The 13382-nt window shown below is 37.0% G+C and overlaps 1 protein-coding gene across 2 annotated transcripts in view; it reads left to right on the top strand.

Moving 5' to 3' along the window:
- cgnb (cingulin b) overlaps positions 1 to 11033 on the top strand; it is a 31928-nt gene extending 20895 nt beyond the window's left edge. For both annotated transcript variants that reach the window (XM_055225405.1, XM_055225404.1), the window contains 10 exons: positions 193 to 288; positions 920 to 1174; positions 1607 to 1777; positions 2421 to 2582; positions 4834 to 4923; positions 5016 to 5099; positions 5865 to 5983; positions 6652 to 6760; positions 7351 to 7514; positions 8955 to 11033. In XM_055225405.1, the coding sequence (XP_055081380.1) occupies positions 193 to 288; positions 920 to 1174; positions 1607 to 1777; positions 2421 to 2582; positions 4834 to 4923; positions 5016 to 5099; positions 5865 to 5983; positions 6652 to 6760; positions 7351 to 7514; positions 8955 to 9084 (1380 nt within the window). In that variant the 3' untranslated portion in view covers positions 9085 to 11033. The remainder of the gene's footprint in view (positions 1 to 192; positions 289 to 919; positions 1175 to 1606; positions 1778 to 2420; positions 2583 to 4833; positions 4924 to 5015; positions 5100 to 5864; positions 5984 to 6651; positions 6761 to 7350; positions 7515 to 8954) is intronic.
- The last annotated feature ends 2349 nt before the right edge of the window (positions 11034 to 13382 follow it).

Raw genomic sequence — 13382 nt, 5'->3', positions numbered from 1 at the left:
CTAGAGAAAGTTTATTTTGATAATGCCCCTAGTTTTTAGGAATATGTCTATCCAATTGTACTGTACTTTTAGTTTTTTTCTGCCACCGTATCTATCAATAAAAATCTGATGATAGAATATGATAACCAATATGATAACCAATAACCAAAATTACATTATATTCATATATAATGTAAATATCTTTCTTTACAGTCATCTGCTGGAAGTGGAAAAACTGTGGTGGACTATGGCGCCAACTCTGAGCTGCAAGAAGCAAACAGCCGTCTCCGTGAGCGACTGGCCAGAATGGTACGGCAAACAAAAAGGACCAAAACAGATCAGCTATACAAACACAAAAACACCCACCTTTTTCAAACATACAAGCAGCATAAGAAATTATGATTGGTCGCCTACGCACTCTATTGTCAACAGGGCCATGCCAAATTAAAACCAAGCAATCACACCAACACAAAATAATCCCCACATATACATTTGCATATTTTCTATAGGCATAGGAGCATCTGTGTACTCTACTGTAGCTGCTTTGATTTATTTTTACTTAGTTCATTTAAATCTTTACCATAGGAGCAAGGTCTGTTTTTAAGATGTATCAAAATCCATAATACATTATCTACAAAACAGTGGTTTCATTATGTTCATGATAATCTGAACATAGATTTGAATTCAAGCATAAATTTGTTGTAATTTGATAAACACTGTTTGTATTGGTAATGCTTATAAAAGCTTAAAAAAAACAACAACAATTAAAGCCTATTATATGGTGTTCCTTATTACATAACAGAACTGCAAGCCAGATTCTGCATGTATAATGTAGGTTTATTAAAAGCAAACTGAAATGGCAACTGCAACATGACATACAGTGTGTTTTATGGTTGTAAAATTGATACACTTTTGTCAATGATTTGCGTTCTTTCCCCAGACGAGGCTGCACTCCACCCCTCGAAGCGCAGAGACAGAGGAGGCCATGGAGGCTTTAGAGGATGAGAACCGAGCCCTGAAATCACACCTGGAGGAGGCGAAGAGGGCCACGACGCGCCTCACCAAAGAACGGGATGAGCTGAACAGGCGTCTGGAGGAGAGGGACCTGGAGCGAGACGCCCTGAGGAGGGGCAAGAGCGACTTAGAGGAGCAGAAGAGGTTACTGGACCGAGCACTGGACAAGATCAACAAAGAGGTGAGTGCTATGTAGGACAATATGATAAAATCCTAGTTAGGCCTGAACAGGTCTATAGTTCAACATCTGGAGATGGAGCTGCACTGCCTCTGACTGGTTGGCTCAGTGATATTGAAGGATGGGTCAAATTTCCCCAGGGGTACAATAAAATGTACCTTCATATTTTGACAAGATGACAAATATTTATATACTGACATTTAGTTATTTTATTTTTATTTTTTACTTACAATATGCAATTTTACTAAAGTGAAGGATGCTCAATCTGCAAGTCTCCATGGAAATGCTATAGCTTTGCCAGGAATGTTCTACAGTATGGCAGTAAAACTTATTTATCTCCATGGAGGCAAGCAGGTGACAACGGCAAAACAATTTATAGGTTGTGTGCTTGGGTTTTAATGACCTGTTCTGTGTGTCTTGCTGTTTGTTTGTCAGATGGAGATGATGATGGGCGACTCACGTCAGTCGGTGGCCACGCTGCAGTCTCAGCTGGAGGAGTACAGGGAGCGCTCCCGTAAAGACCTCCAGGAGGCCCAGAGGAACAGCAAAGACCGACTGGCCGAGCTGCAGCGGGCTCAGGGCAACCTCAAGGCCCAGCAGGAAGAGGTGAGCACAACACGCAACCAATGACTGTATGTATGTGTTGTGTAATGTGAAAATGGGATGTCAAGAAGTGTCACCAAATTTTGAATTAATTATCAACACATTAACATTGAGAAAGCTATGTTAGTGGGATTGATTGATAAAACATTTTTTTGTTGTTGTAGTAGCCAGTTTATCTTTATTCGGTAGAAGCAGACAGGAGCAATGACAGATGTTTTCAACACATCGAGTTAATGACTGTATATGTGTGTTGCGTAATATGGAAATGGGATGCCAAAAAATGTCACTAATTTTGAATTAATTATCAACAAAAAAAACATTGACAAAGTCATACCAGAGGTATTGATTGATTGAAAGTATTGCTTGTGTTGTAGCAATGCCAGAATTAGATACAGAGTTAAACCATTCAAATGAATTAGTTTGCTGTTGGTTTTTGTGGGCAGGCATTTATTACATTCCACAGACTGAAATCTGTGCACAGTCACTTTATGGGGATATATGTAATGACATCAATGTAATGTCCCGAAAACGCATGGAAACTTTCATTGCACTGACAACCTCCAAAATCAACTACTATTAGCCAGAAATCTTAACCTATCATTGCCAGTAATTATGCCAATAATGACAGAATTGTATGTGCTTTCAGGTTTCTCGTCTGAAGAAGGACTTGTTGTCATGCAGCGAGGAGAGAGACAGCGCTCAGCTGGAGAGGGACCTCCTCAGTAATCGCCTCAAACATTTAGAGAGTGAACTGGAGACTGAGAAGAGCAGCCAGACAGACCGCTCCAGAGAGATCCGTGGGCTCGAGGTGAGGGCAATGGATGGAAACATACCTATTTTGAAGCATCCGCAGCTTAGTATTGTATCTGTGCACTGATCCAAAGGTTGTTAGTTCGAATCCCGCTCTCGACATAAACATTATTGGTTGAGCGGTCAGATCCACTGACCTACAAGTTGACAGTGTGATTCTAGCTCCCACATGAATGCTGTCATTGTGTCCTTGGGCAAGACACTTTGCCCCTCTCACCCCCAGTGTCTGTGTACACTGGTGAATGAATGTGTGTGTGAATGGGTGAGTCGTTGCTTGATGCAAAGCGCTTTGTTTTTCCTTGAAGGTGGGGAAAAAAGCTATTTAACAATGTGGCCATTTACCACCTACCATTATTTTAAAGTTGATCATTAATATAGATTAGAAGAGACAAGCCTGCCACTGGATGCACTAATGGTAACTTTCCTGAAAACTGTGAGAACAAGTTTGCATGCTCTTCAACTTACACAGTAAAGTGGGTGGCCACAATATTGTTGTTTGTTTTTTTTTATCTTGGTTTTAAAAGAAGTGGAAGCCTGATAGTACCAGTTTATTTTGAAGTGGTATTTGTAAGTGCAAGTCATTGGTATATATATATATATATATATATATATATATATATATATATATATATATATATATATATATATATATATATATATATATATATATATATATATATAATATATACACACACTCACTCACTCACCTGAAGGATTATTAGGAACACCATACTAATACGGTGTTTGACCCCCTTTCGCCTTCAGAACTGCCTTAATTCTACATGGCATTGATTCAACAAGGTGCTGAAAGCATTCTTTAGAAATGTTGGCCCATATTGATAGGATAGCATCTTGCAGTTGATGGAGATTTGTGGGATGCACATCCAGGGCACGAAGCTCCCGTTCCACCACATCCCAAAGATGCTCTATCGGGTTGAGATCTGGTGACTGTGGGGGCCATTGTAGTACAGTGAATTCATTGTCATGTTCAAGAAACCAATTTGATATGATTCGAGCTTTATGACATGGTGCATTATCCTGCTGGAAGTAGCCATCAGAGGATGGGTACATGGTGGTCATGAAGGGATGGACATGGTCATAAACAATGTTCAGGTAGCCCGTGGCTTTTAAACGATGCCCAATTGGCACTAAGGGACCTAAAGTGTGCCAAGAAAACATCCCCCACACCATTACACCACCACCAGCCTGCACAGTGGTAACAAGGCATGATGGATCCATGTTCTCATTCTGTTTACGCCAAATTCTGACTTTACCATTTGAATGTCTCAACAGAAATCGAGACTCATCAGACCAGGCAACATTTTTCCAATCTTCAACTGTCCACTTTTGGTGAGCTTGTGCAAATTGTAGCCTCTTTTTCCTATTTGTAGTGGAGATGAGTGGTACCCGGTGGGGTCTTCTGCTGTTGTAGCCCATCCGCCTCAAGGTTGTGCGTGTTGTGGCTTCACAAATGCTTTGCTGCATTCCTCGATTGTAACGAGTGGTTATTTCAGTCAACGTTGCTCTTCTATCAGCTTGAATCACTCGGCCCATTCTCCTCTGACCTCTAGCATCAACAAGGCATTTTCGCCCACAGGACTGCCGCATACTGGATGTTTTTCCCTTTTCACACCATTCTTTGTAAACCCTAGAAATGGTTGTGCGTGAAAATCCCAGTAACTGAGCAGATTGTGAAATACTCAGACCGGCCCGTCTGGCACCAACAACCACGCCACGCTCAAAATTGCTTAAATCACCTTTCTTTCCCATTCTGACATTCAGTTTGGAGTTCAGGAGATTGTCTTGACCAGGACCACACCCCTAAATACATTGAAGCAACTGCCATGTGATTGGTTGATTAGATAATTGCATTAAGGAGAAATTGAACAGGTGTTCCTAATAATCCTTTAGGTGAGTGTATGTGTGTGTATGTATATATATATATATATATATATATATATATATATATATATATATATATATATATATATATATATATATATATATATATATATATGCGTGTGTGTATATATAGCAGTAAAATTAGTTAGTAACAACAGTCATATCAATTGTAGTAGGAATTTTGTTACTGATCATATGCAGTGGAAATATGACACCAATCGCACTATTCATTGCATTGTATTATTTAGCTTTGAATACTGATATTGTTGGTATTTTGATGGCAAGTGATTCTTACACTATGGTTTTCAAAAAAAGTTCATTGTTTTTGTTTTTATGTTTGTATTTAGGATAAAATAAAGTCTTTAGAAATTGAGTTGGATGAGGAGAAGAGCAGCGTAGAGCTCCTAAACGACCGCGTCACACGCAGCAGAGATCAGGTGAGAGAAAAACAGCCACAGACACATTTGAATGACATGTAAAACCAGGGTTATATCAGACATGTGATGTAATTTCCTCTCTCACTTTTAAGGTGGACCAACTGCGCTCGGAGCTGATGCAGGAGCGGTCAGCGAGACATGATCTGGAGATGGACAAAAGTGCACTGGAAAGACAGGTACAGTGAAAAAGCATTACAAACAATATATGTCAAATTAGAAGTCTTATTCCCACACACATACATGTTGGTCATTGTACTTTTTAAACCTTGAGGCTGTAGTAAATTTCTAAACAAATATATTAGACTAAATAAAGTTCATATTTGATGCCAATATTCCTTCTTAAAAGAGAACTGATAAAATGAGCTCTCAGCTGAATAGGTTGAGAGTCCACAGTGTAAAAGCTATCTTTACATTTCAGCGTCTACATATTAGTATTACACATATATACTACATAATAGTATATATAAGTACCTTTGAGTGTCCAAAAAAGATAAATTATTGTTATTTATTATTATTTTCTATCTACTTTGTGTTTGATGTTTTTATCCATTCCAAATACCCATCCAGTTGCTTAGTACTGTTTTTTTCTTGTATTTCCGAGTTTTCTAATTCTCGTTTATTTGCAAGTGTGAAGCACGTTTTGGTTTGTATCTGTGAAAGGTGCTATATACTTAAGAAAGTTTCTTCTTCTTCTTTATACTCCCTCACTTTACTCTGCTTTCCAAACCAATCAAAATAAAGTTCAGAGTGTTGGTGGTGTTCTGGAAATGAGTTTACAGATATATCTTTTCCTGCACCTTTTTCTATAGGAGTTCTGGCAATGTATGTGTGGCTTAGTGATGCGCTTTGAAATGTCAACCCTATCAGACTATAAAGATGTTTCTTGTTTAATATTTAAATTAACTGGTGTGTAGTGACTGTATTCATCTCTGATCTGAAAGATGAAAGAGCTGCGGACTCGTATGGCTGACATGGAGGGGCAGAGCAGACCCTCGCCCGGCCTGGCGTTGATGGAGAGTAAGATCCAGGAGTTAGAGGAGAGATTGCGTAGCGAAGAGAGGTACAGATCTAAATGTGCTCTAAAAACTACAGTATGCATCAATAGTCTTTTAGCACTAAAATGTTGAGTAGCACCAGTAGATGGTGAATATTGACAATTTTTATTTTATTTATTTATTTTGCATTATCTTGTTGACAGTGCATCAGCGATGTCATAGTTGAGGTTTAAGTACTGCACATATTGTAAATGGACCATAAAATTAACCACAATGCAGGAAATCACTGTCTACCCTGTTGTGAAGATTCCTGGACATTCCTGTTGATTTTTATTTTTAATCAGCTCTATTTGCTTAAATTTTCAATAGTTTTAATTATAGACGTTGTACTCAATTTTAACTTTGCTTTTATCCAGAACAACAATTGCTATTATCTCCCACGCATAGACCCAGTTACCAATTAGTTATCCCAGAGCCAGTTTTAGAATATCCATCAATTTTACATAAATTCAAGATACTAGTGATTTCAACAGAAATCAAATATGTCACAGAAATCATGGAAAACACTTCAAAGTTGAACCTTTTATTAGACTTTTGAAATGGTATAAAAAATGCACAGAAGAAAGAAACCTTGAACAAAACTTTTTAAAAACAAAGTTATTGCAGTTTTCAAATGTAAATTTTGTATAAATAATAAATGAATGTATGTTTACTCAGAACTTTCTCTTCTTAGGGAAAAGGCCAGTATTTTAGCCTCTCAAAGACGAACAGAGAGAAAACTTAAAGAACTCAATGCAACACTGGACCAGGAGAGGACTCAACATGTGGAGCAGAGAGATCAGGTATGTCTTACTCTTAGACGATAAGTCATTTTATTTACTGTCTTCTAGTTAAAATAGTATTATAGTCCAGTGGTTCCAATCTGTGTACCTTTATAAACAATACTTAGGTTTCCAAGTGCTCTGTTTGGCTGATGAGATTGGCATGAGATAAGATCATAGTAATATTCAATAAAATGCAGTTAGTTTGAAAACTGTACATGCAATAAAAATCAAAATGAGAAAAACATATGAATGTATGTCAAACAATAATAATAATATAATAGCTTAATCAAAAGTAAACATGTATAAATTGTGAACCAAATATGTATGTAATCTAACATACACCTGCTGTTAATTAAGACTTAAAGGGACACACCAATCACAGTTTGGGAACCACTGTTGTCATTTATACTCTATACAATGTCAATAAAGTTTGTCAATACTAATTATAGCCATGGTCTCTGCCAACCCAGATCACTCCCCAACCTTCATTCCTAAAATAAATTAGGCCTATATATACCCATAATTGACCCTAGCTTCACCCCACCTTGACCCCACTTGACCTTTGACACTTTCCCTGTAACCCCGACCTGTCCCTGTCTGTCCCACAGCTGACCCTTCGAGTGAAGGCTCTGAAGAGGCAGGTGGATGAGAGTGAGCTGGAGGTGGAGCGCTTGGAGGGCGTCCGTCGAAAAGTGCTCAGAGATTTAGAGGAACAACAGGAACTACAGGAGGCGCTGCAGGCTAAGGTGTCCGCAATGGAGTCGGAGCTGAAGTAAGAATACTGCATTATGACAGTGACCTATGACTGATACTTTTTAACCTCATTACGTATTTCACTAGCAAAGACCACGCCACAACAATAAATGTTAACTTTATATTTATTGATGTTGAGGTGGCTGAATGGGGGTTTTGTCTCACGCGGTCAGCTGATACAGGACCCCCTCATCTGTACATGTCTTAAGGCTAAAAGACAAACAAGAGACTGGGTGGGAGGGTGGGGTAGAAATACCTGAGACAAATTGTCCATGGGATAGGCCGGTACAGATAATTTGTTGGATAATTAGAGGTGTGGTTGAGGTGAGCTGTGGTTCGCTGGAGAAGAGGACCACACCTCAACCTCCTTAGGTTGAGGTGTGGTCCTGAATCTCAGTTAATCATATTAACTCAATTTTAAATGTTCATTGTGTAACTTTTCTAATTTCTTTGAATGTTCCACAGTATAGCATTAAACATATCTCTCTTCATGGAGACAAATGAGAGACGCCACCAGGTTAAGGTCAGATCTGTAGAGGCCATTCCGCTTACTGTAAAAATACATTATTTTCAAAGTATTTTCAAGCAATAAAAGCCTGTCAATGGATAAAAGTAAGATATATGTGCTAAGTGCCATACTCTGGAACATTCTAGGCAAAGCAGTAACATTTCCATAGAGACAAGCAGAAGATAGCAGATCCTCCACGATCAGAGTTAGTACACAGTACTGTACATAGCTGACATCAGTGCTTTTACTTCTGCTGATGATATTGTGAAACTGCACGGTACTTGATTAGAACATTCATGACTCAAGATACAACATTTTCCACATACCGGTAATCATTTTAATGGCTGCGTCTTTCTTATGCATGTATTATATTCCTAATGCAGATGATGTAATTGACTGGGGATCTGTGCCAAATGTAAACTGTAAGTAGTTTGTGTTTTGTAGTCATGTAGTCACTGGAAAATAAATGCTTGATAATTAGCCTCATTATAGGTATTATATACATTGTGCAACTTGCATGCCCATTAAATTGTTAGTTTTTTATATTGAACTTGTGTCCTAGTAACTTTTCCCTCAGTCAACAAGTCCCAGCCAATCCCCATAAAGTTGTCACTAGTTTGACCCCTGTATTTACAACCACTTCAAAACTTTTATAAGGAGGCATCTGCATGATTTCGTGCTTTGGATAATTCTGAGCCCGCTCACAGTAAGGACGCAAGTGCAATAAAAACATACAAAATGCAAAACAACATGCTTTTAGTCTATTTTATGCTTAAATGTTACGTGGTGGGGCTTTTTCACTACAATCATGAATTGTAACAACTCTTCAGTCAGTTTGAGTATTTCTACCCCATGTAACTTCTGTCCAGCAGGTGGCACTCTGTCGCTTACCTTTTAATTATAAACTTTCATGGCAATCAAATATAATAATCTTGGCTTTTCATTTTTCAGGCGTAAAGCACTTTCAACCCATCGCTCCACTATAGGCTCTGCTTTGAGCTCAGAAGACGAAGACGGTTTCTATGACACCAGCCTCTCCACCCTCTTGAGCGAAAGTCACCTCCAAACCTCCAACTGCTGAAGAAAAACTAACATTGTGTAATTACCCCCACTCCAGAAAGAAAATACTCAGGGTAAAACACCCATTTGTATGAAAAAGACCAAAACATTACATAATATTTCAAATTATTTACGAAATACAGAACTGTGCGAAATGTATATCAATTATACACAGTTATGCTGAATAGCTTTTTAAAAATTTCTACTTTCTTATAAAAAATTAAACACTAGACCTCTGCAGATGCACTTGTCCTTATCTTGCAATGGTTAAAGGTCTTATATTACACAAAATTGTAATATTTTTTCTTGAAGCCATGTCATGTTGTTTTCTCATCAAAGGCCTAAGCATTCCTTTATTATTACAACATCTCCAAAGCTCAACATGCTCTGGTCCTCCTTGTGATGTCATGACATGGTAGTTTTCCTGTATTACCACATGACATCACAAGGTGGATTTTCTGTTTGAGAGTTTGTGTGTTAAACATGTGTGAATGAAACAAAACACAACTTCAGATAGTTTGTGATGAGGAAATAACATAATATAGATCAGAGAAGAGCATAATATGGGCCCTTTAGGATATAGTGCTACTTCAAATAGCCAAAAAACCTTTAAGATATTAATTTGAGTGATATTAGCACATCACATTTCCATGACTTAAAATAGTAGTAATATATATTTATTTAAACCTTTATTTTCTCTCTATAAAACGAGTACTGGACACACCTGGCTTACATGCTGTTTGTTTTTACTTTATATGTATTGGTACACTTGTGCACGGTTTACTGAAGTTTTGCATTGAGAAGAGCCAAGACCAGATTTTAAATACCTTAGACCTTACTTTGAGACCAAAAACTTTTTTCTTTTTTGTCACTGTTGTGTTGTTGACGTTTGTTGTCTATAGTTGTGTTTTGCATGGATTTATATCTGCCAGTGTTTGTGTTTAAAGTGAAGTTTTTACCATTTAATGTGACACTGATGGGCTATGTGGACTGAGCCTATATTTTACATTATATTAGCTACTGTTCAAGACAATCGAATCCAAAAAGCTGTATATTTTCAATCAGGCTTCATTTTGAGATTTTCTACTTTTATAACAACATGTATACTGTATATGTGTGTTCACTGTCACTGTTTTAAACCCTGTGGTTCTGAACTGGAGGGACCTAATTATAAATTATGCTGTTGTTTCACACATCTAATTAAACAAATGTATGAACATTTATGGCCTGGTCAGGTTTACTCCCAGTTTAGCCCCTGTATTGTATTGCGTGGGAACATGGCCTAAAACTGCTCAAGGAACTTATTCTTGGGTTTCACCTTCCTGTTATAGGCAGAATTTTGAGGACTTTTTCACATTCTATAGATATAATTTTTAGTTTTAAATTGTTAATCATTATGTATGATTCTGAAACTCATGGATACCGTTAATCTTCCCACTGTCCACATTTAGGGCCCAGACCACCAGTTGAGAACCACTGGCCTTTCCCATGCACGTTATCACTGAAAATGCCTTACAGTTATCTGTTTAATTATTTTTTGCCGTAGCTTGTGCATTTTGTGGTTATGTTTTGTTGAAGTGCTTGTTGATAGTGTTTTAATATGCCTGCCTGTGCGTGCATTCACGGTGCATTCCTACTGACAGACGCATTAGGTCATTGTTGGCAAAAACCAGTTGCACTTGGCTTTTGATTATTATTATTGTTATATACATACTATATTGATGTTTTGATCATGTCAGTGATTTGAAACTTGTCACTTTTAAAATGATTTCTGAGAAAACTTATATGAAGCATTTGTGTTTGATATGAAGTGCATTGCTTTGTATGCTTTTCCAGAAGTTTAACAGATTCTATGTACATATTAAAATGTATGTACAATAAATATGTTTATGGAGTCTGCACCACAATAGTTAGTTTATATTGTGTCTTTTTGGACTGGGATTCAAACATAGATTGCAGAGAAGAATCAGAAGAACAATTATTTTAAAGATGTTTTGAATTATGTGAAAGATTTGCAATAGCATACATCATATGTGCTAGGTCTTTAATCATTTCTTTAATAAGTAACAAAATGATGGGTCAAAGTATGTCCAATCTTGATTGACCTTAAGCTCAGTTTAAAACCACTTTGTGGTTTACCTGATCTTCAGTGTTATAAATAGACATTTAAAAATTCTTTTTGTGTTGTTTGAAGTCTTAATGGTGAATAGAAGTGAGGCAGTAGACACACAAAAGCCTTGGTGTAGACAAATGTCTGCTTGAGTATTACACCAGACAGTGTACAAAACAAAGGCTGACCACATTTGTCTGGTGGGACTGACTAAACCCTTAAAAATGAATGGACGATATATTTATTAATTAATTTGATAGTGACAATGCACATTAATGAACATCAGTATAGAACAAATGTAAATATGCTGAATTTTAGCTACAAAGCTAGTTTTCATCCGTAGTCCCTAGGCAGGCAAATACATAAAAAATACAACATACAATACAAACAGCACAAACAAAAGTATATATAATATACTAATATATAAAACTGTCCTCTTTTAATAAAATTAAAAAAAATATCATACTATACATTTATAGATTAATTTTGTGGCGTCCGATACATGTTTGAACAAACTATATAGACAATTCATTTGAAATTCATAACATGTTACACTGGTTTTGCTTTTAAACAACACAAGTTACAATAATTAAAAATAAAAATGTAATTTTTGCTCTACTTAAAGCTGAAATCCAAGTGTGAGTGATTAATTATGAGCACAAGTATGCACACCTATTGTGCTACAAAAATTGCTGACAATACAATGCAGTAAAAGATACATTTTTTGCCTCAATACATTATTATAAAATGCCAGTATGGATTACAGCTTCCTGTTATGGGTGCCATTTTGAGGACTTTTCACAATTCAAAAGATATAATGTTTTGTTTCAAATTGTTAATCTCTATGGCAATGGTCCTGTTTTTTCAGCATTTTGAAACCCAATGGTAAATGATGGCATTATTTGACAAAGCAAGTCCATAGATTTCAGGCTTTGAAATGCTGCTTGCTTTTTTAACGTGGCGTTATAGCATTCGTGGTCTAGTAGTGACAGAGTAAAGTGTGCGTAATCCTGGTTTACTGTAATTAGTGCAGACACAGGTCTAAACATGGCTCCTCTTCTTCCTCCAGCTTCACCACAGCCAAGATTTTCTCTCAGACATGCATTTAACCATTACATAAGCAGAGCTGTGTCCAAAATAGGACCACATCAAGTCATTGAAATTAGGAAAAAGTGTAGGCTACTGCTGGAACTTTTGATGGAAAATGTGCTTGTAAGTAGCTATGCAATTTTAACTCCAAATGTTGTAGTTGATTTAGGTTCAAGCAACACATGTGGCATAACCTTTAATCTCTTTCCTTATATAACCCTGTATGAAAGTGGAGGTATGCAGCTGTCTATGTCAGAGATTCAAGAGCATTAACTTCATCTCCAAAACCAATCTTTTCGTATCTTTTTTTTCCGTTCATTTTGATATATGTTACCCATTTCAGACTGGGAGCACTGCATCTTCAATTTTCAAAGCTTTGTTCTTTATTTAAATACAAATAAAATTCATTTACTAGATCACCCTGCTGCAAAAGTAATATAATTGATACCCTGAATGTGTTATGGGACAAATGTATCTGTCAAAGCTGACTTAAAACTGAAGCTTTAAGTCCATGTTTTGGAGATAGTCTGACCCTATTTCATCACAATTTGGCCTCTGAGGCTGCATTCATATGTGGTTTGGTCCTGGTTTGCGCCCAGTTTAGTCCTGATTTGAACATCCTCGTCTGGTTCGGGTTTAGTTCCTTATTTATTTATACCAAGTTTATTCACAGGTTCACAATGTGAACGCAACTTAAATTGCTCAGATAAGGTCTCTTCATCTCACACAACTTTGAATTTTAATCAAATAATTAATACATAATCAATTGTTTTATAAATATCCCATAAGTAACAGGTGTGCAGTGGCATGATTCTGTTCAATAGAGTTTGTCACTTCACCTGCTGTGGTCATAAAGTTACATGTGATTTGTGTTTCATAATCGTGACTTTAACACTGAAGATGAATACTGGTCTAACAACAGAGGATGGCCATTCAAACCTATTGACATGTCAGTTGAAGCTCAATGCACTTTCCTGACATGCAAGAGTAGGTTAACAACGCAAACAATATGATGCTAGTTGGAGACATCTTTCTACTTCTAGGGTCAAAAGGCTAAGCCATAATTGGTGGATTTACTAAAGAATTAAAATGTCTTGAAGTCCATACAAGCAGGAAAAAAC

The sequence above is a fragment of the Periophthalmus magnuspinnatus genome, chromosome 11 (genome assembly GCF_009829125.3).
Source record: "Periophthalmus magnuspinnatus isolate fPerMag1 chromosome 11, fPerMag1.2.pri, whole genome shotgun sequence".
In the NCBI taxonomy this organism is placed as follows: domain Eukaryota; kingdom Metazoa; phylum Chordata; class Actinopteri; order Gobiiformes; family Gobiidae; genus Periophthalmus; species Periophthalmus magnuspinnatus.
The sequence above is the reverse complement of the archived record's forward strand: the minus strand, read 5'-3'. Positions and strand labels throughout refer to the sequence as shown.